At 42.4% G+C, this 22,985-nt stretch overlaps 2 protein-coding genes across 7 annotated transcripts in view; one reads left to right on the top strand and one right to left on the bottom strand.

The window, feature by feature from the left end:
• The window catches only part of ATP6V0A1 (ATPase H+ transporting V0 subunit a1), a 55,559-nt gene extending 45,839 nt beyond the window's left edge, over positions 1 to 9,720 (bottom strand). For all 6 annotated transcript variants that reach the window (XM_032615100.1, XM_032615099.1, XM_032615104.1 and 3 more), the window contains exons 1-2: positions 9,617 to 9,720; positions 7,572 to 7,735 (exon numbers count right to left, since the gene is read on the bottom strand). In XM_032615100.1, coding sequence (XP_032470991.1) covers positions 7,572 to 7,688 — 117 coding nt within the window. In that variant the 5' untranslated portion in view covers positions 7,689 to 7,735; positions 9,617 to 9,720. The remainder of the gene's footprint in view (positions 1 to 7,571; positions 7,736 to 9,616) is intronic.
• Positions 9,721 to 17,129: 7,409 nt separating this feature from the next.
• On the top strand, positions 17,130 to 17,822 carry LOC116746188 (nucleolar protein 56-like). Its single transcript, XM_032617484.1, has one exon. It carries the CDS (start codon positions 17,265 to 17,267, stop codon positions 17,820 to 17,822), a length of 558 nt encoding a protein of 185 aa, XP_032473375.1. The 5' UTR covers positions 17,130 to 17,264.
• Positions 17,823 to 22,985: the final 5,163 nt, after the last annotated feature.

The following is a 22,985-nucleotide window of genomic DNA, read 5'->3' as shown; positions in this document are numbered from 1 at the left end:
GCTTACAAGGATGATTTTACGTTTAAAAAAAGCTATACAAATGGTCTGTAAGCATATGAAAAAGGCTCCACATCATTAGCCATGAGGGAAATGCAAATCAAAACCACTGTGAGGGCTTCCCTGGTGGCGCAGTGGTTGAGAGTCTGCCTGCCGCAGATGCAGGGGACACGGGTTCATGCCCGGTCTGGGAAGATCCCACATGCCGCAAAGCAGCTAGGCTAGGCCCGTGAGCCAAGGCCGCTGAGCCTGCGCATCCGGAGCCTGTGCTCCGCAACGGGAGAGGCCACAACAGTGAGAGGCGTAACACAAAAAACAAACAAACAAAAAAAACAAACACTGTGAGATACCACTTCACACCCATTAGGATGGCTATAATTAAAAAAAAAAAAAAAAAAAAGGAAGGAAAATAACAAGTGTTGGTGAGGATGTGAAGGAACTGGAACCCTCATACATTGCTGGTAGGAATGTAAAGTGGTGTGGCTGCTGTGGAAAGCAGTGTGGAGGTTCTTCAAAGTGTTAGAATTACCACATGACCCAGCAATTCCGGGTACATACTCCTGGGTATATACCCAAAAGAAGTGAAAACAGGCACTCAAACAAATACTTGTACACGAATGTTTATATAGCAACCTTATTCACAATAGATAAAATGTGAAAACAACTCAAATATGTTCAGCAACTAATGAATGAATAAACAAAAGGTGGTATATACATACAATGGAAAATATTCAGCCATAAAATGGAGTGAGTACTGATACATGCTACAACAGGATGAATCCTGAAAACAATATGCTAAGCAAAAGAAGCAAGATACAAAAGGCAATGTGTCATATGATTCCATTCATATACAATGTCCATCCAGAATAGGGAAATCCAGAAAGACAGTGGTAGATTAAGTGATTGCCAAGGGCTGGGGCAAGGGAGAGATGGGGAGTGACTGCTATGGGTACAGGGTTTCTTTGCAGGGGCGATTAAATGTTCCGGAATTAGATAGTGGTGACGGTTACACAACCATGTGAATGCACTAAATACCACTGAACTGTACACTATAAAAGGGTGACTTTTTTGGTATATCTCAATTGAAAAAAACATAGGCAGTGGAATCAGACAATCCTGGATACAAATCTGTGTGTCCCTGGGGTATTTTCATCTGTGCTGCAGGTTCCTAGACTGTAAAATGAGAGTGGTAGGTTCCACTATTCAAAAGGAGGTTCTACTTCTCAGGTTGCTGTAGGAATGCCTGCAGTAATAATGTAAAATGTTCAACATGACATCTATTCACAAAATGTAAATTGTCCTTATGATCCTACACGTTAGACAGTAAGGGACTGAAGAATAGACAAGAAGTATGTCAAAGAGAAGAATGAATGAGGGGACAGATAAGCCACAGAAGATTTTGAACAAGTCGAGCAACGAAACATGTCTTGTCTCTCTAAAACCCAGGGCAGGGCTTCCATGGTGGCTCAGTGGTTGAGAGTCCGCCTGCTGATGCAGGGGACACAGGTTCGTGCCCCGGTCTGGGAAGATCCCACAGGCCGCGGAGTGGCTGGGCCTGTAAGCCATGGCCACTGAGCCTGCACGTCCAGAGCCTGTGCTCCGCAACAGGAGAGGCCACAACAGTGAGAGGCCCACGTACCGCAAAAAAAAAACCCAAAAAAAAACAGGGCAATATCTTTTGTATAGAAGATAAGTAACAACTAGATCTATACTGAAACCACTTCTTATACTGAAACCACTCATTTTAATATGCTGCATATTTTCATACTTAAAAAAGATACAAATAAGAAAGAAAAGTACAGATACATGCTACAATATAGATGAACCTTGAAAACGTTACGTTAAATGAAAGAAGCCAGACACAAAAGACTACATATTGTATGACTCCACTCACATGAAATGTCCAAGAATAGGCAAATCCACAGAAACAGCAGTGAAGATTAGTGGTTACCAGGGGCTGGGGGTGGGGAGTGGGGTTGGGAGGAAATGGGGAGGGACTGTTAATGGCTACAGGGTTTCTTACTGGGGTGATGAAAATGTTCTAAAATTGATTGTGGTGATGGTTGTACAATTCTGTGAATACACTAAAAGTCATTAAATTGTACACTTTAAATGGATAAATTGTATGGTATGTGAATTATATCTCAGTAAAGCTGTTAAAAAAATTAGTAGGAAAAAATATGGCTATGTAATTCACCAAATTAACAGATTAAAGGAGAAAAAAACATGGCAACCTCAATAAGGAAAGGCACTAAACAAAATTCCACAACCATTTGTGACAGTAACTTCAGAAAATCAGAAGTTGAAAGGAATCTGCATAATCTAATAGAATTTTCCAAAAAATTAAGAATGTCTTATTTAAATTATAAAAAATTTAAAAGATTCCCTTTAAAGTTTGAAGCAAGACAGGCATAATACATAATAGATACGAAGCATTTTGCCCTATTTCCTTATTAACAATAATCCCAATTTTGTTTAGGGCAGGAACTGCCCAGCTGAAAAAAAAAGAAAACCACCACATTTCCCAGACTCCCCTGCAGCTAGAGTATGCCATAATTTTGGCCAATGATAAATAGCAAAGTCTGCTGAGGATTTCTGGGAAAGTTGTTTTCCTCCGTATGTAAGTACTTCCCCCTTCTCCTTGCACTTCTTTCTTCCTGCCTAGAATATGGAAGAAATGCTGGGAGCTGTGGTGGTCGTCTATAAGGACAAAGGCCAAATGCTCAAGGATGGCCAAAAAGAAACAAAGAATGATCTTAGGACACTGATGACAGTGTGAAGCTGGGCTTCATGTTACATGAGAAAAGTACACCCCTAACACTTGGGTTTTCAGTTACATACAGCTAAACACAATCCTAACCAGTATTAGCTTGCTTTTACTCTTCATCCACACGTTATGTTATTGGGACTTCTCTGGTGGTCCAGTGGGTAAGACTCCGAGCTCCCAATGCAGGGGGCCCAGGTTCAATCCCTGGTCGGGGAACTGGATCCTGCATGTGTGCCACAACTAAGAGTCTACATGCCGCAACTAAGAAGGCTGCATGCTGCAACTATGAGCCTACATGTCACAACTAAAAATCCTGCATGCCACAAGGAAGATCCCACCGCATGCCACGACTGAGACTTGGCGCAGACAAAATAAACAAATAAATATTAAAAAATAAATTTAAAAAAAGTTATGTTATTAAAGGTCCCAATGGATACAGTAAAATAAGAGAAAGAAAAGGAAAAGGATTTGAAAGAAACAGTTCACTCTCTGACAGTGCAGTAAAAAAGATTATTTCAAATGTAGCAAAATGTTAACAACTGGTGAATCTACATTAGAGTATTTAGGCTTGAAATTTTTCAAGATAAAAATTTAGGAGGGGGCTTCCCTGGTGACGCAGTGGTTGAGAGTCCGCCTGCCGATGCAGGGGACATGGGTTCGTGCCCCGGTCCGGGAAGATCCCACATGTCGCGGAGCGGCTGGGCCCGTGAGCCATGACCGCTGAGCCTGCGCGTCCGGAGCCTGTGCTCCACGACGGGAAAGGCCACAACAGTGAGAGGCCCGCGTACCGCAAAAAAAAGAAATTTAGGAGGGACTTCTCTGGTGGCGCAGTGGTTAAGAATCCACCTGCTAACGCAGGGGATGTGGGTTCCATCCCTCTCCAGGAAGATCCCACATGCCACAGAGCAACTAAGCCCATGCGCCCCAACTGCTGAGCCTGCGCTCTAGAGCCCGCGAGCCACAACTACTGAGCCCACGTGCTGCAACTACTGAAGCCCATGCGTCTACAGCCTGTGCTCTGCACCAAGAGAAGACACCACAATGAGAAGCCTGCGTACTGCAACAAAGAGTAGCCCCTGCTCACCACAACTATAGAAAGCCTGTGCACAGCAACAAAGACTCAACACAGCCAAAAATAAATTAAAAAAGAAAAATTTAGGAAAACAGAAAATACTGATAACAAAAAAAGAAAAATAAACTTTATATATATGACAAAATATACCAAAAACAGAGGGAAAAGACAAGCCACAGCCTGGAAGAAGTTATCAGTAGAGGATTAGAAAAAAGATTAGCTTCCAGAGTACATGAAGAACTTGAAAAAAAAATCCTACAAGTCAATACAGAAGACAAGCAAACCCAATAGAAAAACAGGCAGATAATATAGACAGACATTCATGGAAAATGAAACCCATTATGTCCAATAAACAAATAAGAAGATACTAAATGTACTAATCTAGAAAATGCAAATTAAAACAACAAGATACCACTTCACAACCATCAGACTGGCAAATTTCTTTCTGCCAGCGATGGGAGCATGAACAGGTACATTCACTCTGAAGTTCACTCTGATAACATCTAACAGTTAGGGATGCACATGATGCTCAGCAGTGCGCCTCCTGGTTATAATCCCTGGAGCAGCAGCAGGTCCATGAAATCAATACCCTTTTCTTGTAACACTAGGACATCATTTGCCTTTTTCATGCTCATTCTCTCATGAGTGTTTCAGTGAAGTTTTCCAGAGGCTCATGAGATACATCACAGCAGACTGACTGCAGAAGCAAATGAGAATCCAGCTTTCTGCTAATTCAGACACTAAAAGATTTTCAAAAGCGTAAAAGCAATATCCCTCTTCTCGAAACTATTTTTTTGTTTTGGAAAACACAGCTATTTTTCATTAAAATGTTATGATAACATGTAGTAGGTTTATTATTATAATTTTTAAATGATTTAATAAGTAAATACTTCAAACATTTCTCAGTTTTAATTTCCAGTACAATAATATCGCTAACTGTAACTCTTATAAAAGCCCTCTGGGGTCCTCAATTTTTTAAGAGTCTAAAGAGGTCCTTAGACCAAAAAGTTTGAGAACCACTGCCCTGGAGAAACTATCACACATGTATACCACAAGACATAGATATGAATCTTCCTTGCACCACTGTTGAGCAAAGAATTGCAATCAACCAAAATGTTCATCAAAAGGAAAAAATGATAAACTGTATATTCTTACAATAACTATATAGCAATTTAAAGGAATGAACTAGCACTATCTGTATCAACGTGGTTAAATCTTACAAACATTAAATTTAAAAAGTACTTGCTGAAGGATACACACAACATGAAACCATATACATAGTTTCAAAACATATAAAATTATACTATATATTATTTAGTGATACATACATACATACGCAGCAAAAGTGGAAAAAAAAACAAGGGAATGATAAAAGCAAAGATTGTAGAGATTACCTTTGTGAGGGAGGAGAGAGACATGAATGGCAGGGAAGAAGGATACACAGGAGCTTTCAATTCTTTGTGGAATGTTTCTCTTAATTAGATAGTAGAAACATAGTTACAGGCACAACTCGTTTTACTGTATTTCACATTATTGCACTTTGCAGATATCACTTTGTTTTACAAATTGAAGGTTTGTGGCAACCCTGCATTGAGGAAGGTTGATCAGCACCATTATTCCAACAGCATTTGCTCACTTCGTGTCTCTGTGTCACATTTTGGTAATTCTCTGAGTATTTCAAACTTTTCCAGTATTTTATCTGTTATGATGATCAGTGATCTTTTGATTGCAAAAAGATTACGACTTGCTGAAGACTCAGATGATGGTTAGCAATTTTTAGCAACAAACTATTTTTTCATTAATATATGTACATCTTTTTTTAGACATAATGCTACTGTACACTTAATACACTACAGTTTAGTCTATAGCCTACAGTATAAACATAACCTGTGGGAATCTTAGTTCCCCGACCAGGGATTGAACCTGTACCCTCGGCAGTGAAAGCGTGGAGTCCTAACCACTGGACCACCAGGGAATTCCCAACATAACTTTTACATGCACTGGGAAACCAAAAAATTTGTGTGACTCGCTTTATTGAGATACTCACTTTACTGTAGTGGTCTGGAGCTAAAATAAATATTCATTGTATTAGTCCCTATAATGTTTTGTATGACTGAAATACAACATAAGTAAAAGTTAAGAACACTGAATAGACACAATGGGTGTTAGGTAGGGAGACACCATAGTACCAGACAAAGGATTGCAAATTAAGGATGACTTAGGTTTGATTCAGGTTTCAAGTCTAGAAAACTGGAAGAATATTGATGCATTAGCTCATCTTTAGAAAGTCAGGATGAAGAAATAGTTTGTTAAAAGGCAAGGTGCTGGGATTTAGACATAACAAGCTTGAGAAGCAGAGATGACAAAAATCTTTTTTGGGGGGAGGTGGGATGGGGGGACAAAGGCCTTCTGAGCTATTTTATTTTATTCTTTTTAATTGAAGTACAGTTAATTTACAATGTAGTGTTAGACAGAAATCTTAGAGAGTTGTTAATTCAGGGATGGTGTTTGGGAGGTCAGGACCAGAGACACAGATCTGGGACTCGCTGAGTAAAGATGGAAGATTTGAGGATAGATGAGATCACCAAAAGGAAAAAAAAAAAAAAGTGATAGGGAAGATGTGGGTACAGAGAAGCTTAGCCAGAGAGAGCAAAGAAAAGAGTTTTGGGAACACTGACACCTATGGCAGGAGTAAGGAACATAAGAGAGTGGTTGGTGGAAGATAACAATGAGTTTTGAGAAAGGTAAGAAAAGGAACCAGCGTCAGGGAGAAGAACATTTGAAGAGAGTTGATATAAAAGAGTTCAAAGCGAATAGGGAATAAGACCACATCACTGGATTATATTTGTGCAATTTCGGCTCAGACTGAGAACTTCCTGAAAGCTTGCCAATTCCAGGAAGCCAAAACTGATTAATTCCATCCCTTTCTGACCACTCCTCTTTCATCCATCCATTCATTCCAACAAATATTATCTTTTATGTGGGCACTAAGGATATAATAACGAATGTCTCTGTCTTCCTGGTGTTTAGATCACAGTAGAAGAGAGATTCTTTAATCAGCCAGTCGCACCGATGAATGGAAAATCACGACTATGATGACTGTTATAAATGAGAGGTACATGGAGCTTTGAGACTGCATCACGAGGAACTGTTACCTGCCCCCTCCTTTCAGCAGCGTAGATTGTGCCTTCAGATTGCAAGCCCCATAGGTCATACTTTTTTTATATTCTTAGACTGTCCATTTTCTTCTGATATCTCCTCCAAGTGCCCAGCATAATGCTTCAGAACAATGGGCATTCAGTATATGCTTACTTATATACTACACATCTGTAACTGGATGCTTCAGATTTTGTAATAAATATGTCCTATTGTATGGAAGAGCTATGACACTTTTTTTAAAATACTGTACTGTGGATGTTAAGGAGCCCAAAAGCAAAGTGCAAGCCTTGAACAGGTTAGTCTGGTGTCCTCCACCTGCGTCCCAAGCAATTACCTTGAGAATGCTTAAGATTATTCTCAAAGCGGTAGCTAGTAAAAGTATGGAAGGATTGGCACAAAACATTCTCATCTCTACAAAGACAACTTGAAATGTACATTCTTCCAATAGTAAGCCAGTGCTATAATGTTATTTTTGAAAATAAAAAGCAAAACGTTCGTCTTAAGGCAAATTGGCCATGATATGACAGGAAAAATAGAGTTCAGCGGTAATCAAGAAGCAGCCCCATAACTACTTACATCACGAAACTGAACCTTTCCGAGTTCTCCTAATTCACTGACACAACAATAAGCAGCTTCTGACTGTAGAAAAAGCTGGGCCAGTGTCATCTCCTCACTCCGGAAAAGCTCCCCCATGGCAGCAGAAAGGACCGGTCGACTGAGTACCTGGATTTCTCTCCAACCTAAGGCAAAAGGAGAAAATTATATGACCTTGGACTTATCAAGAGGACTGAGAGCAAACAACACCCCAGGAAGCCTCTTCCGTTTTGCATTTCATTTCTTCCACTCCATGCTGACAGGTCTTTAACGACTGTTTTGACATCCTTCTTAGAAAGACAGAAAGGAGAAATTGCAACGGCTGTTACTGAATCTTCTCCCAAAGAGCGCCTGATGAACAGTCACTTCCTTTGCAGTCGACGTCAGGATTGAATGACAATAATTTGGGACATCTCAATACATAAGAATGTGTTCAGATTAAAAACAGAAACTGGGAATCCGAAACAGCTCTTTAAATACCTTGGACACAATATTATGAGGCAGCTGACATTTTTTTTTCCTGTATCAGGAAACAAACAGAAGAGACCTCGGTTACCCTGTCATAAAGCATGTCTCCGTTGCATCTAGTTTTCTATCCTCTACTGCTAATTTCTAACAGTCAAAGTCCCAGGACTGCCCTAAAGGTTACGGCTACCTTAAAGGGTTTAACTTTCCAAACTCCTCGGAAAACACCATTTTCTCCCAAAAGAATCAAAACACATAAGCATTAACTTAAAAAACAAAAACAGAAAAACACATTAACAGCTTACACATTAAGCTCAATTTCAAGTCAAGCATGACAGGAATACATGGTAATGACAAAGCAATTTTAAGTCACAGAGAATAAGCTTTGGACCTCCGCAGCTTTCTGTTTCTTATCCCCACCTTCAAGATTAACTACATTCTTCCATCTGTTAAAGCTTCGCATGAATAAGCCAATAAAGATTTCCTTTTCAGTCGGTCTTACCGTTACCGGGTAGGAAAGACAATTGGCGCTATCAGTGGTCCTGAAACTGCAATTATTTATTCTCAATCAGCTATTGTAAGGCACAGGCTGTACAGAATCTAAACTCAACAAAATGAGGGCATCCCTAATGATAGGTGAAACTGGCATCAAAGGAAGAGCTATTCTTCCGGAAGCCTGGGAGACATTTTGAGAAATCTGAATGACAAAACCTTTGTGCATTTGACGTTCAAGGCAGCAAAACCACGCATTCAGATATAAGCAAGAATTTCTCAAGAGATCATGTAGCTTGACTTTAAGACTGCCTACACCTGAATCATCCAGAACAGCTGTTAACAGATCCCACACTATCCTCAACAAGAATAGATTCCACAACCTCTAAACACATAAAATTATGCCAGATCAGCATAGTTCAGAGGCTGCCGATAATGACAGCCTCCAATGAGTTGCCTCCCTGTTTCTGTTCTTTAATGATTACAAGTCTCCCTAGAACATCTCTATCCCACTGGAACCAAAGAGAAAACTAAAAAGGCCACAGCACTTCGGGAGCGTGGGGGGCGCAAAAAAAAAAATATGAAGAAACAGTAATCCTGCGCAAGAGGAGTCCAAATAAAGTGTTCCCGAGCCCTGCCTCACGACTGTCATCCAGTCCTCGCCTCCTAACGAGCTGTTCGAATTCACCTGCCTCGTTTCCTGTCTACCTAGTGAGAAGGAGGAATTCTCTGAGCCCAGGCACACCTACCTCCCGGAGTGGGGAATAAAAGGGGATAATCCTCAAATGGGGAGCCCCTTTAAGAAGCCCCCCGATTCTTCAGCCTACCCAATAACCTTCAGTTCCTCCACCTTCCACTTAGATGGGGTAAGGGATCGGGGCCTCCAAAAGGGAGTGAACCTCCTGTTTCTCTGCCCAGAGGAGGGGTGCCCTAAGAGGGGTGAAACCCCATTTCCTCTGAGACCTGAAGCCCCTGCTAATTCCTTTGACAACCGAGGGGGCCGTTAGAAGGGTTTGCTGTGCCCCTCGGAGGCCGCTCCCTGCCGCGCTGTACCTACAGCCCCAGCTCACCTCCGGCCGCGGGCCGGCCGCCGCCAAAGCAATCGCCGCAGACCAACGCCGCAGCCTCCTCAGCTCCCGGCAGCAGCACCTCGACGTGCGTGCGTCCGCAAAGCCCCGCCCCCGCGCTGCCGCCGGCCTCCGCCCCCACGATGACCTCATTGCCGTTGGCCAATGGGGTGAGGACTCGGCCGGAGGCCTCATTGCGGAGTCGCGGGGGCGTGGGCGAGACCCTGCGTGCTGACGCCATCTTGTTCCCGCAGCCTCGGCTGCCGGCCCCGGGAGGGCGGGTGTGTGCGGCGGGCGGTGCAGGTGCTCTAGGCCTTAAGTCCTTGAGCCCTTCAGAATCCTTTCTCACTAATATGTATCCTTGAGGCCAGCTGCCTGCTTTCTTTATTTTCATACCCAAGAAATTAATTCACAACTTTTTCCTCCTCGAGGGAAGTAGCATGAAGGAGAGAAATTATTATGAAATGACTGGAGAGCTCGAGCGGAGCTTTAAAGGGCTTCCAGCCCCAATCTGCTCTGCGCGCACGCGCGCACACACACACACCCTTTTTCCTTATTTGAGCCCTAGAGTGGAGAACGACTTGCTGAAGGTGCTAGATCCTGTAGAGGAGCCTTGATCAGGGGGCTCATTCATTTAAGAATAGAGAACCCCTCTTTAAAAAGGTATTTGCTTCGGTCCTTCCAGCAACTGTCCAGGTTCTATTTTTCTCCAGTTAACAGTGGGAGAAACTGTGGTGCTCCAAGGACGATGGTGCTTCAAGGACAAAGAACCACCCTGCCTGAAAAAGTGTCAGCGTTACACCCCCTACTGGACTCCTAATCGCCCTCCCCACCATGTTGCGATGGTTACGAAATTTGTGAGACCACCTGGGCGATGCCTACCTGGGCAACGGGACCTGTCCCAAGTAATGAAAGGCATATGCCCTGTCCCACTCCCACCCTAAGAAGGAAGGTATATGGGCCTCGACCAATCAGTAAAGGGAATTTTCACCTCGGACCGTTTCTTTTGTTTTCTGGCTATAAAAACTGATCAATAGCACATGTTCGGGCTTGACTCTCCCAGGCTATTAGGAAGTTGGCCGCTGTTCTGGCAGTGACCCTTCCCTCTAATAAATTCTATCTTCCTTACATTCTGCCTTGTGTCTGGAAATTCTTTTCCAACCCGCGTTCGGACCTCGTCAGGAACCTTATTAGACCAGGTGTTGTGAAAGTTAATTTCGAATCTTGTTTGATGGATTCCTGTGCGCCCGTTTGACCACTTAAAAGTTTTCTATTCCTCAAAATTTGTAAAAGAATAAGTTTTTAAAAACGCGTTAAGTGACGTCTACCTATTATTTATAAAAACGCCTTTCTCAACTATTGATGTCGATTCCTTTTTCTTGCCCTTCTTTTAAGGAAGAGTGGGGATCCCAAGTTGTTTGTCATAACCAGAACCGTATCAGGAAAACTCAGAAAACTGGTTATTCATACTTCGTGGGTGGTGGAACCCTACTGAGATTCAAATGTAATGACGGAGTTATGTCTACCTGGCAAAAACATCATCAATCTTGCTTTACCAGCCTAAAGGAAATAAAGGGCAAATACTGACGTTTAATTTGCATTTTTCATCTCACATTGTGAATGAAGATATAACGACTTCATTACGATTTTGTTGAGAAGCAGCACCTTGGAGAGCCCCAGGCCCTCCCTTTCCCTGTGAGCTTAATTGCTCCCTAGTTCTCTCAACTTTCCCCGCAAGGCGGATAGGGTCCCACATTAGAAAGCCTGCCAAGTTTTATAAACTATTACACAATGACTCATTTCCTTCCTTTGAGACTTAAAAGAAAGTTATTTTTTTAACCTCAGGGTCAGCTGCTCGCTAACCACAAATTTTCATACTCTTACCTTTAAGACAGCCTTTCATCTGGACTCAAATCAGTGCCCTTGAATTCCCTTTTTTCACGGCTTCCTTGAAAGTATATTCTCTCGGAGCTCCTTTTCTGTCTCCTTTCATTTCCCACCATCAATCTTTCTCCAGTGTTCTATTTCTTTTCCCTCCATGCTCTCTTCCTTGGAAGTCTTGCCTATTGTCAGGCGTAAATGTCTATGTGTAAGACATACCTATTTTTCTATCCACCTCATTCCTTCAAGTCTCAGAAATGGAATTTCAAGTTGCCTGAATAATGCCATTCAGGCAATAAACGTTTGCCGAGGCAGTCTGCTATATCGGAGACATGGTGCTAGGTGCTGGAGATAGTAAAATGAAACAGACACTCTTCCTATCCTAGAGGAGCTCACAGCTCAGTGAGAAATAAAGTTCCAACAATTATGAGAGAGAAGAGAGAGAGAGAGAGAGAGAGAGAGAGAGAGAGAGAAAGGTGAGATGAGATTAATACTTCCCATGTGCCAGGCACTTTTCTAAGTGCTTTATAAATATGAACTCATTTAATCCTCACAACAATACTAGGAGGCAGACACTATTATTGTCTTCATTTAACAGATGTTATGGTGAAATTGAGGTACACTAATCTGCCAAAAGTCACTCAGCTAATAAATAGCAGAGCAGGATTCAGACTCAGCCAGTTTGGCCCCATTTCTTGTGCTCTTGAGTATTGCACTGTTCTGACTCTGCTACGAGTGCTGTCTCTGAGTCCAACCTGAATTCAAATCTTGGTCTGTCATTGAATATCTCTCGCTTTACGACTCTCTAAGCCCTAGTTTCCTCTTCTATAAAATAGAGTTAATAATAGTACTTGCCTTATATGTTTATTGTAAGGAAGAAAAGGAACTTAGTACACGCTTGGCACTCAGTCTGCATTTAAAAACTGTTAGCCATCATCATCATCATTATTATTGTTGAGATACGAAACACTATATCTCAGTATTGGACCTGAGGACATCAGAAAAGTTTACAGGGAGGTGGTGACATGAGTTTTGAAGACTTAGCGCTCTCACTGAATAAAAACCGTCTCTTCCTCTGAGATCCTTAATCCTGCTAATGGCATCATTGTTTTCCTAGTTACCCAGGCTCCAAGCTTAAGCCATCCTTTTTTTTTCTATCTAACACTGTTTACTTTAACACAAGCTAAATTAACACAAGTTGGATATTAAAATATCTCTGAGAACAATTTCTACTATTTATATTGTGAAAAATCAAGCAACCACTCTATAATTTGTAAAAATTTCACGTTCAGTTGAATGTTTTCTTCTAATAATTGTCTAAGAATGTCTAATTGGTCAACATTATGTGTTGAGTTTTCTCTTTTTTTTAAATTTATTTATTTATTTTGGGCTGCGTTGGGTCTTCGTTGCTGCGCGTGGGCTTTCTCTAGCTGCGGTGAACAGGGGCTACTCTTCATTGCGGTGCGCAGGCTTCTCATTGCGGTGGCTTCTCTTGTTGTGGAGCACGGGCTCACTGCAGAGCACAGACTCTAGGCACACGGGCTCAGAAGTTGTGGCTTGCGACGTCTAGAGCACAGGCTCAGTAGTTGTGGCGCACAGGCTTAGCTGCTCCGCGGCATGTGGGATCTTCCCGGACCAGGGCCCAAACCCGTGTCCCCTGCATTGGCAGGGGGATTCCTAAGCACTGTGCCACAGGGAAGCCCTTGAGTTTTCTCTTGAACAAAATTTGTATAGAGAGTATAAAACTTTAAATAAGTATGAATAGATATTAAGCTTAAAAATAAATCTGCCCTAAGTCTGTCTTCTGAGGTTTGTACAGAGGCCTAGAAGGTTTGTACAGGGTCAGTAGTGAGGTCCTTGTGGCAGTGTGTTCTTTTTTTTTTTTAAATTGGAGTATAGTTGCTTTACACTGCTGTGTCAGTTTCTGCTGTACAGCAAAGTGAATCAGCCATATGTATACATATATCCCCTCCGTTTGGGATTTGCTTCCCTTTAGGTAACTACAGAGCACTGAGTTTTTTGGTTTTGTTTTGTTTTGGCCGTGCCCTTCAGCATGCGGGGATCTTAGTTCCCCATTCAGGGATCGAACCTGTGCCCCCTGCAGTAGAAGAGCGGAGTCCTAACCACTGGACTGCCAGGGGATTCCCCCAAACACAGTAGTAGTTTCTACCTGATTTTTCTCCCCTAGCATTGAGCCTACTCATTCAATGCTAAGTACCATTTCTTGAATGAATAGTGAATGGGTAGATGATCCTGAAAGAAACGGGGACCTCCTAATAGAAATCTACTATCAACAAAAGAACACAGCTATCAGACAAAAAGGAATATGATCACATCCTGCATTTTTTCTGTCCCCTTTGTTTTATGGACTTCCTTATCTGTGGGGAACAGAGTTCATGACAGATGCTTGTACGCTTATAACAGAGATATGAGGGAAAGTTTCCAAGCAGAAGCTAGAATCAGAAACTGTGTGTGAAAACTTTTACAGAGTCATCAAGTTCAGCACACTAATACTGCTGATGCTTGTATTCCATGTAAAGTTCCCAAAGTTATTCTACATTGGAACATTCCTATAAGGAAAATACTCTAACTTCAATGATGAGCACTTTTTTTGGCGGGGGGGTGCTCATCCTGTGGCATGCGGGATCTTAGTTTCCCGATCAGGGATCAAACCCAGATCCACAGTGGTGAAAGTGCCAAGTCTTTACCGCTGGACCAGCAGGGAATTCCCCAATGATGGGTACTTTAATAAATAGCTTTCAGTCATCAAAAATCCATCATTCCGGGCTTCCCTGGTGGCGCAGTGGTTGAGAATCTGCCTGCCAATGCAGTGGACACAGGTTCGAGCCCTGATCTGAGAAGATCCCACATGCCTCGGAGCAACTAGGCCCGTGAGCCACAACTACTGAGCCTGCGCGTCTGGAGCCTGTGCTCCCAACAAGAGAGGCCACGATAGTGAGAGGCCCACGCACCGCGATGAAGAGTGGCTCCCGCTTGCCGCAACTAGAGAAAGCCCTTGCACAGAAACGAAGACCTAACACAGCCAAAAAAAAAAAAAAAATCCATCATTCCTTCAGCAAACATCTATTAAGTGCACACTTTATACCAGGCATAATGTTAGAAACTGGAAATGCAAAGAGGAGCAAGGAGCTCACAGTCTATCAGGAGAGACAGACAAATAACTAACTGTGATATAACATACATGATATAGCAGCAATTGAAGTAGAAGTCTATGTAAGCCCAGAGAAAAGAGTTATTAATCCTGTTTGGCCTTGCAGGAGGCTTTAAGAAGACATGACATTTGCGATGGGTATTAAGGGATTAATAGAAGTTTGTTCAGAGGAGGAGGCAAAGGCTAATAGAACGGAAATAGTACTAATATCAAACTAAATTCAGATGTTGTCTTCATCACAGTCAGCAAATACATCAACTTAGCCCAAAACTGACTAAAATATTTTGATACAGAATAATCAGGCATTTACGTTGATTTTATCTAGAGTTACCTGTATGCTTCTCTAGGGAAGAAATAAGTTGTGCTTATGCCTTTCTGTAATTTGAACAAGTACAGCATATGTCCAACAAGATCCAGTATAAACAGGTTGTTACCACACAGCCCTAGAAGACGTGAGAAATTCCATATGAGGCGTAGCCTCTAATGCAATTCTGGGTGTCTAAACTGAGCTATTTTTTAGCATCTGTGAAAATGTCTAAACAATTGTTACAAAAATCAGTTCTACTACCAAGACAAAAGAGAGAACAGAGGCAATGATCTAACCGAGTCTCAAAAAGTTACAAGAATTGTCACTGTAGTGACATGACTAAAACAAATGGTTTTTTCCTCCTTTTTCTTCCTTCCTTTTCTAGTTTGAATGAATGCACAGCAATTGTCTAAATTTCCACCAGTGAAAGGTCACCTCATGTTTGCTCATCCAACTTAGATTCCTAGATGGGAGTGTTAAATTAAACCAAGTGTTTTGAAAAACATATTTGCTCATGTCTTTTTCTGCCATATGCTTCCTGTATTAATTTCCTAGAATGGCCATATGCATTACCACAAACCAAGTAGCCTAAAACAACAGAAATTTATTCTCTCATAGTTCTGGAGGACAGCAGTCTGAAATCAAGGTGTCCACAGGGCCATGATATTTCTAAAGGCTCTAGGGAAGAATCCTTCATTCCCTCTACCTAGCTTCTGGTGGTTGTGCAAAATTCTTGGCATTCTTTGGCTTAGGGATACATCACTCCAATGGCCGCCTTCAACTTCACATGGCATTTTTCCTTCTGTGTGTCTGTATCTGCATCCACATTTCCCTCTTCTGATAAGGACACCAGTCATTGGATCAGTGCCCACCTTAATCCAGTATGACTTCATCTTAACTTGCCCATATCTGCAAATGTACTATTTCCAAATAAGGACATATTCACCTATTCCAGGTGGACATAAATTTGGGGGGAGTACTATTTAACCCAGTACACTTCCCTTACCAATTTGGGGAAGGAAATGTTGCTCTGCATAATAGTGCAAGCAGTTAGCAGCTAAAATTTTGATTTAAAAGTTAATTCTGGGCTCCCCTGGTGGCGCAGTGGTTAAGAATCCGCCTGCCAATGCAGGAGACACGGGTTCGACCCCTGGTCCAGGAAGATCCCACATGCCGAGAAGCAACGAAGCCCATGTGCCACAGCTACTGAGCCTGTGCTCTAGAGCCTGCGAGCCACAACTACTGAAGCCCGCGTGCCTAGAGCCCGTGCTCCACAGCAAGAGAAGCCACTGCAATGAGAAGCCCGCTCACTGCAACAAAGAGTAGCCCCCATTTGCTGCAACTAGAGAAAGCCCACACGCAGCAACGAAGACCCAACACAGCCAAAAATAAATAAATAAAATAAATTTATTTTAAAAATTAAAAATAAAAATAAATAAATAAAAGTTAATTCTGCTTGTCTGCATTCGTTGAGGTGACAGCAGTGAAGTGTAATGATTGTATGTGTCCAGTCAAATAAGTTTTTTGTTTTTCCCTTTTATATAAAAATGAACTCTAATTCTTAAACTATTCTACCAAAGATCTGATTTGAGTGTTGGATGAGAGATTTCTCCTGCACAACCTTTTGGTGACCTGGCATGACCTTGACCATTGTTCTTGAAATACTGATTAGCAGTTTGTCTCCACAGAAACATGTAATTACTTTTGCAGTTTCACTCTGAGTTCCTCAACATAACACTGCGCTTTTACTTGCAAAGCCTGTCAATGTTTCAAATAAAAGTCTTTAAGTAAAAATCTATTCATAATAGATCTTGAGGCTCCCTTTGAAGCTCAGGCAATGTCAGCTTCCTTTAGCTCTGGTAATGATTACATCCACAAGGGGATATGAATGAGACTAAGGCATGTGACATTTTATGCAATCCTTAAGACTCTTGTGACCCACACGAGGCAAAAAGCCTCTTAACTTGTGGGAGTTAAGAATGCCATGGATGGCCAGTCCTGGTGTCTGAGTGATTCCCTGGGTCCAGCACAGGGACCAACTTTCCAGAGTCCTGAAGACAACATCCCAAAATATGGACTCATTTTCCACTCTACCTTCATTGGCCGAGCAGCTGCCAAGAACAAAGGCCACATCTCCCGATACCTGGCAAAAAAAATGCAGTATTGCCTCACGAATTGATTGCTTCTCAGAGGTACCTACCAGTGTATTTGGGGAGAAGCTTCGAGAACAAGTTGAGGAGCGGCTGTCCTTCTATGAGACTGGAGAGATTCCACGAAAGAATCTGGATGTCATGAAGGAGGCAATGGTTCAGGCAGAGGAAGCGGCTGCTGAGGTTACTAGGAAGCTGGAGAAACAGGAGAAGAAACGCTTGAAGAAGGCAAAGAAAAGGCTGGCTGCGATTGCCCTGGCGTCTTCAGAAAACAGCAGTAGGACCCCGGAGGAATGTGAGGAGACAAGTGAAAGACCCAAAAAGAAGAAAAAGCAAAAGCCCCAGGAGGCTCCTCCGGAGAATGGAATGGAAGACCCATCTGTCTCCTCCAAACCCAAAAAAAAGAAATCTTTTTCCAAGGAGGAGCTGGTTAGTAGTGATCTTGAAGAGACAGCTGGCAGTGGAAGTCTTACCAAGAGGAAGAAATCTTTCCCCAAAGAGGAACCAGATAGTGACCCTGAAGAGTCAGGAAACAAGAGGGTCCCCAAGAAAAAGAGGAAATTCTCTTCCAAGGAGAAGCCTCTCAGCAATGGACCTGAAGAGGCTGCTGCCAGCAAGAGTAGCAGCTCCAAGAAAAAGAAAAAGATCCGAAAGCTATACCAGGAAAATCAGAATGGACATTTCCCTAGTAGGGCATAAATTACAGAGATATTTCCCAACCCATCCCCTATAGCCCAATAAAAATAAAAACAAATTCACGAGTCAAAAAAAAAAAAAAAAGAATGCCATGGAAAGAGGCTTCTTAAAGAAATCAAATTGAGAAAACTGGAGATGGGAAGGATTGAGTGTCAGAGAGCAGAGACACCTCTCTGTGACATTAGACCTGAAGTATTTGCCCAGGTAAACAAGAAACTAGCTCAAGATTTCTGAAGTGGAGAATCTAGCAAATGCTTCTGTATTGAGTTTCTAGTGACTTGGAGATAGGAGGTGAGATCTGTAGTAAAGAAATACATGGAAAAAAAAAAAAAAGAAATACATGGGAAAATTCCAGTAGGTTCATTGAATCTGGTTGATTTAATGGTCAAGGGATAGATTCACCTTGAACTTTTGTATTCTCACTGCTTATCTTGGTGCATGGCATTCGATATACACTTAATATATTTTTTTATAAATGAAATTTTAAGAAATAAATAAATTTATTTATTTACTTTTCGCTGTGTTGGGTCTTCGTTGCTGCGCGTGGGCTTTCTCTAGTTGCGGCGAGCGGGGGCTACTGTTCCTTAGGGTGCGTGGGCTTCATTGCGGTGGTTTCTCCTGTTGTAGAGCACGGGCTCTAGGCCCACGGGCTTCAGTAGTTGTGGCACGCTGGTTCAGTAGTTGTGGCTTGTGGGCTCTAGAGTGCAGGCTCAGTAGTTGTGGCACACGGGCTTAGTTGCTCCATGGCATGTGGGATCTTCCTGGACCAGGGCTCGAACCTGTGTCCCCTGCATTGGCAGGCGGAGTCTTAACCACTGCCCCACCAGAAAGCCCCTACACTTAATATTTTTGAAAGAAAGAAAGCAAAACTGGGAATTTATTTTCTATTCATTTATTTATTTATTTTAACATCTTTATTGGAGTATAATTGCTTTACAATGGTGTGTTAGTTTCTGCTGCATAACGAAGTGAATCAGCTATACGTATACATATATCCCCATATCCCCTACCTCTTGCGTCTCCCTCCCACCCTCCGTATCCCACCCCGCTAGGTGGTCACAAAGCACCAAGCTGGTCTCCTTGTGCTATGTGGCTGCTTCCCACTAGCTATCTATTTTACATTTGGTAGTGTATATATGTCCATGCCACTCTCTCACTTAGTCCCAGTTTACCCTTCCCCCTCTCCATGTCCTCAAGTCCATTCTCTACGTCTGTGTCTTTATTCCTGTCCTGCTCCAATGTTCTTCAGAACCTTTTTTTTTTTAGATTCCATATATAAGTGTTAGCATACAGTATTTATTTTTCTCTTTCTGACTTCACTCTGTATGACAGTCTCTAGTTCCATCCACCTCACTACAAATAACTCAATTTCGTTTCTTTTTATGGCTGAGTAATATTCTGTTGTATATATGTGCCACATCTTCTTTGTCCATTCATCTGTCGATGGACACGGGTTGCTTCCATGTCCTGGCTATTGTAAATAGCACTGCAATGAACACTGTGGTACATGACTCTTTTTGAATTATGGTTTTCTCAGGGTATATGCCCGGTAGTGGGATTGCTGTGTCGTATGGTAGTTCTATGTTTAGTTTTTTAAGGAACCTCCATACTGTGGAATTTCTTAACTTGTGACAAACTGGTGCAGGTTATTTGCAATCACGTACTTATTTAAGGCTGGAGATCGCTATGCTTTACACTTCAGTTGTTTTTGTTTTATAAAAGCAGCTTACCAGGCTTTTGTGGTATTTTCAAGGAGGGAGAATGGTGGAGAAGGAAGCCTGCAGGAAACTTGTAGGGAGGATGTATGAGGGAGTCATATTCAGAGGAGAAATTTTTTTTAGGGGAAGCAGAAAGTTATCCAGGAGGGAACCTTCAGTTGGATATTGCCTCGAGCTGTATTCCCATTACAAGTTTCTTTTTGCTTAGACTTTTAGAGATTCTGAATACAAGTGAACAATTATTCCTGTTGAAAAAAATATACTTTGGGCCCTTAAAATTTTCTGGCAATATGAATAGCTATTGACAACACTGCATTTGAGTAAAATCTGCAAAGTAAGTGAAGTGAAGGAGCTTTTCAGTCAACTTCTATATGCCTCTCTTCTATTCTTTCATTCAATACAAGGTTTTGTGCTTGATATGACCCAGGCCTAGATATAGGAAATTGGACAAGGCCCTAACCTGAAGGAGCTCATAATCTATAATACAATACGGATTTTATTAGTAATATATAGATAGTCCTATGGATGCACTGATAAAGGTATCACTAAGTATACTTTGAAACCTTTACAGAGGAGGGCTTCCCTTCCCTGGTTGCGCAGTGGTTGAGAGTCCGCCTGACGATGCAGGGGACACGGGTTCGTGCCCTGGTCCGGGAAGATCCCACATGCCGCGGAGCGGCTGGGCCTGTGAGCCATGGCCGCTGAGCCTGCGCGTCCGGAGCCTGTGCTCCGCAACGGGAGAGGCCACAACGGTGAGAGGCCCGAGTACAGCAAAAAAAAAAAAAAAAAAAACTTTACAGAGGAGATGAAATTTGAGTTGTCTTAAAGGATGAGCACGTGTTTGCCTGTGAACAGACTATGAACCTGGTCTGTTCTCTGCCTGCATTGGTAGTGATTCCACCACTTCTCTGCAAATGTGTTTCCTTCAAGGCTGAGTTAAAGATCAATCTTTTTTTTTTTTTTCATATATAGCATACAGCAGTGTTAACTAAATTCATCCTGTTGTGCATTACATCCCTAGCACTTACTTATCTTATAACTGAAAGTTTATACTTCTGACTGCCTTCATCCAGTTCCCCCTCCTTTCAGCCCCCACCTCTGGTAACCACAAATTATGTTTGTGGTTCTATAAGTTTGCTTGTTTTTGAAATATAACTGACCTACAACACTCTGTTAGTTCCTGTTACACAACATAATGGTTCGATAGCTTAGTATATTTCAAAATCATCACCACGATAAGTCTAGTTAGGATCTGTCACCATACAAAACTACCACATCATTACTGACTATATTCCCCACACTACATTTCATACCCGTGACTCATTTATTTTGCACCTGAAAGTTTGTTCCTCTTAATTTCCCTCACCTATTTCTTTCCTCCCCATACCGGCCTCCTCTCTGGAAACCACCTGTTTGTTCTCTGTATCTGTGACTCTGCTTCCATTATATTACGTTTGCTCATTTGTTTTGTTTTTCAGATTCCACATATCAGTGAAATCATACAGTATTTGTCTTTCTCTGTCTGATTTATTTCACTTAGCATAATACCCTTTATGTCCATCCATGCTGTGGCAAATTGGCAAGGTTTCGTTCTTTTTTATGGCTGAGCTATGTATCTATATATATCTATATAGAGATATCATATATGATTGACATATATATATATATCACATCTTCTTTATCCATTCATCTATTGATGGGCACTTCCATATCTCGGCTATTGTGAATAATGCTACAATGAACGTCGGGGGTGTGATCTTTGCTAACTAGTGTTTTCATTTTTTTCAGATAAATATCCAGGAGAGGAATTGCTGGATTGTGTGGTAGTCCTTTTCTTTTTTTGGCCGCACTGCGCGGCATGTGGGATCTTATTTCCCTGACCAGAGATTGATCCTGTGCCCCATGCAGTGGAAGCTTGGAGTCTTAACCACTGGACGGCCAGGGAAGTCCCTATCTTTTAACTTTTTGAGGAATCTCCATACTGTTTTCCATAGTGGCTGCATTTACATTTAAATTTCCACCAGCAGTGCACGAGGGTTCTCTTTTCTCCACATCCTCACCAACACTTGTTATCTGTTGCCTTTTTGATAATAGCCATTCTCACAGGTGTGACATGATATTTCATTGTGGTTTTGCTTTGCATTTCCCTGATGATTAGTAAGCTGAGCAAATATGTTCTCTGACCCTTTCTCTCTCTCTTCTCCTTCTGGGACCCCTATAATGTGAATGTTAGTAGGCTTGCTATGGTCCCAGAGATCTCTTAATCTGCCCTCATTTATTAAAAATTATTTTTTCTGTTCAGTTTAAGTGACTTCCAGTACTCTGTCTTCCAGTGTGCTGATTCATTCCTCTGTATTATCTAATCTACTGTTGATTCCTTCTGGCGTATTTTTAAAATTTCAGTTATTGTTTTCGTCATCTCTATTTGGTTCCTCTTTATATTTTCTCTTTGTTAAAAATTTCTAACTTCTCACTCTGTTCATCCTTTCTTCTCCTGAATTCTTTTTGTTTCATTTCGTTTTATTTATTTGGCTGTGTGAGTTCTTAGCTGCAGCACGTGGGATCTTCGTTGCTGAGTGTGGGATCTTTAGTTGTGGCATGTGAACTCTTAGTTACGGCATGCATGTGGGATCTAGTCCCCTGACCCAGGATCAAACCCATGCCCCCTGCATTGGGAGCTCGGAGTCTTAGCCACTGAACCATCAGGGAAGTCCTCCTGAGTTCTTTGAGCAGCTTTGAGCATCAGCCTGGGGGTACTGGGCTACTGCCAGCCTGCTGGTGTGTGGAGCTGGTCCTGGGGTCTCTGACTGCAGGGCCCTGTGGGTCCCAGAGTTGGTGTTGGCCCACTGGTAGGTAGGGCCCGGGCCCAGGGGTCCTGGGGCTGGTGCCTGCTCATTGGTGGATGTGGCTGGTCCTGGGGCTAGTGCCGGCCCACCGGTGTCAGGGCTGGGTCCTGGGGCATCTGGGGGTCACAGGGTCTTAAGGAAGCTGTCCTGCTGGTGGTGGGTGTATGTCTTCTTCTGGCTAGCTCTTTGGTCTGAGTTGTCCCAGTACTGGTGCGGACACGCTGACGGATGGGTCGAGGTTCTAGTGCTAATTAGCTAGAGAGAGGATTCCAAAATGGATCTTGCCAGCACTGGGGTCCTCATGGGAGAATGAGTTCCCAAAATGGCTGCCGCCAGTGTCTATGTCCACGGGGTGAGTTACAGATGCCTCCTGCTTCTCTGGGAGGCTCTCCAGGATCAGCAGGTGGTCCTGACCCAAGCTCCTTTCAAATTACTGCTTCTTCCCTGTGTCTTAGAGGGTGTGAGATTTTGTGTGCACCCTTTAAGAGCGGCGACTCTATTTCCTATAGTCCTCTGGCTCTCCTAAAAGTAAGCCCCGTTGGTCTTCAAAGCCAAAAGTTCCAGGGGCTCATCTTCCCAGTGCAGGAACCCTGGACTGGGGA

This window comes from Phocoena sinus, chromosome 20, assembly GCF_008692025.1.
Source record: "Phocoena sinus isolate mPhoSin1 chromosome 20, mPhoSin1.pri, whole genome shotgun sequence".
NCBI classification, from domain to species: Eukaryota; Metazoa; Chordata; class Mammalia; order Artiodactyla; family Phocoenidae; genus Phocoena; species Phocoena sinus.
This window is presented reverse-complemented; position numbering and strand designations above follow the sequence as displayed.

What these genes read in the sequence shown, in the direction of transcription:
- LOC116746188 (XM_032617484.1), top strand. Translation starts at nt 17,265, where the DNA reads ATGAAGGAGGCAATGGTTCAGGCAGAGGAAGCGGCTGCTGAGGTTACT.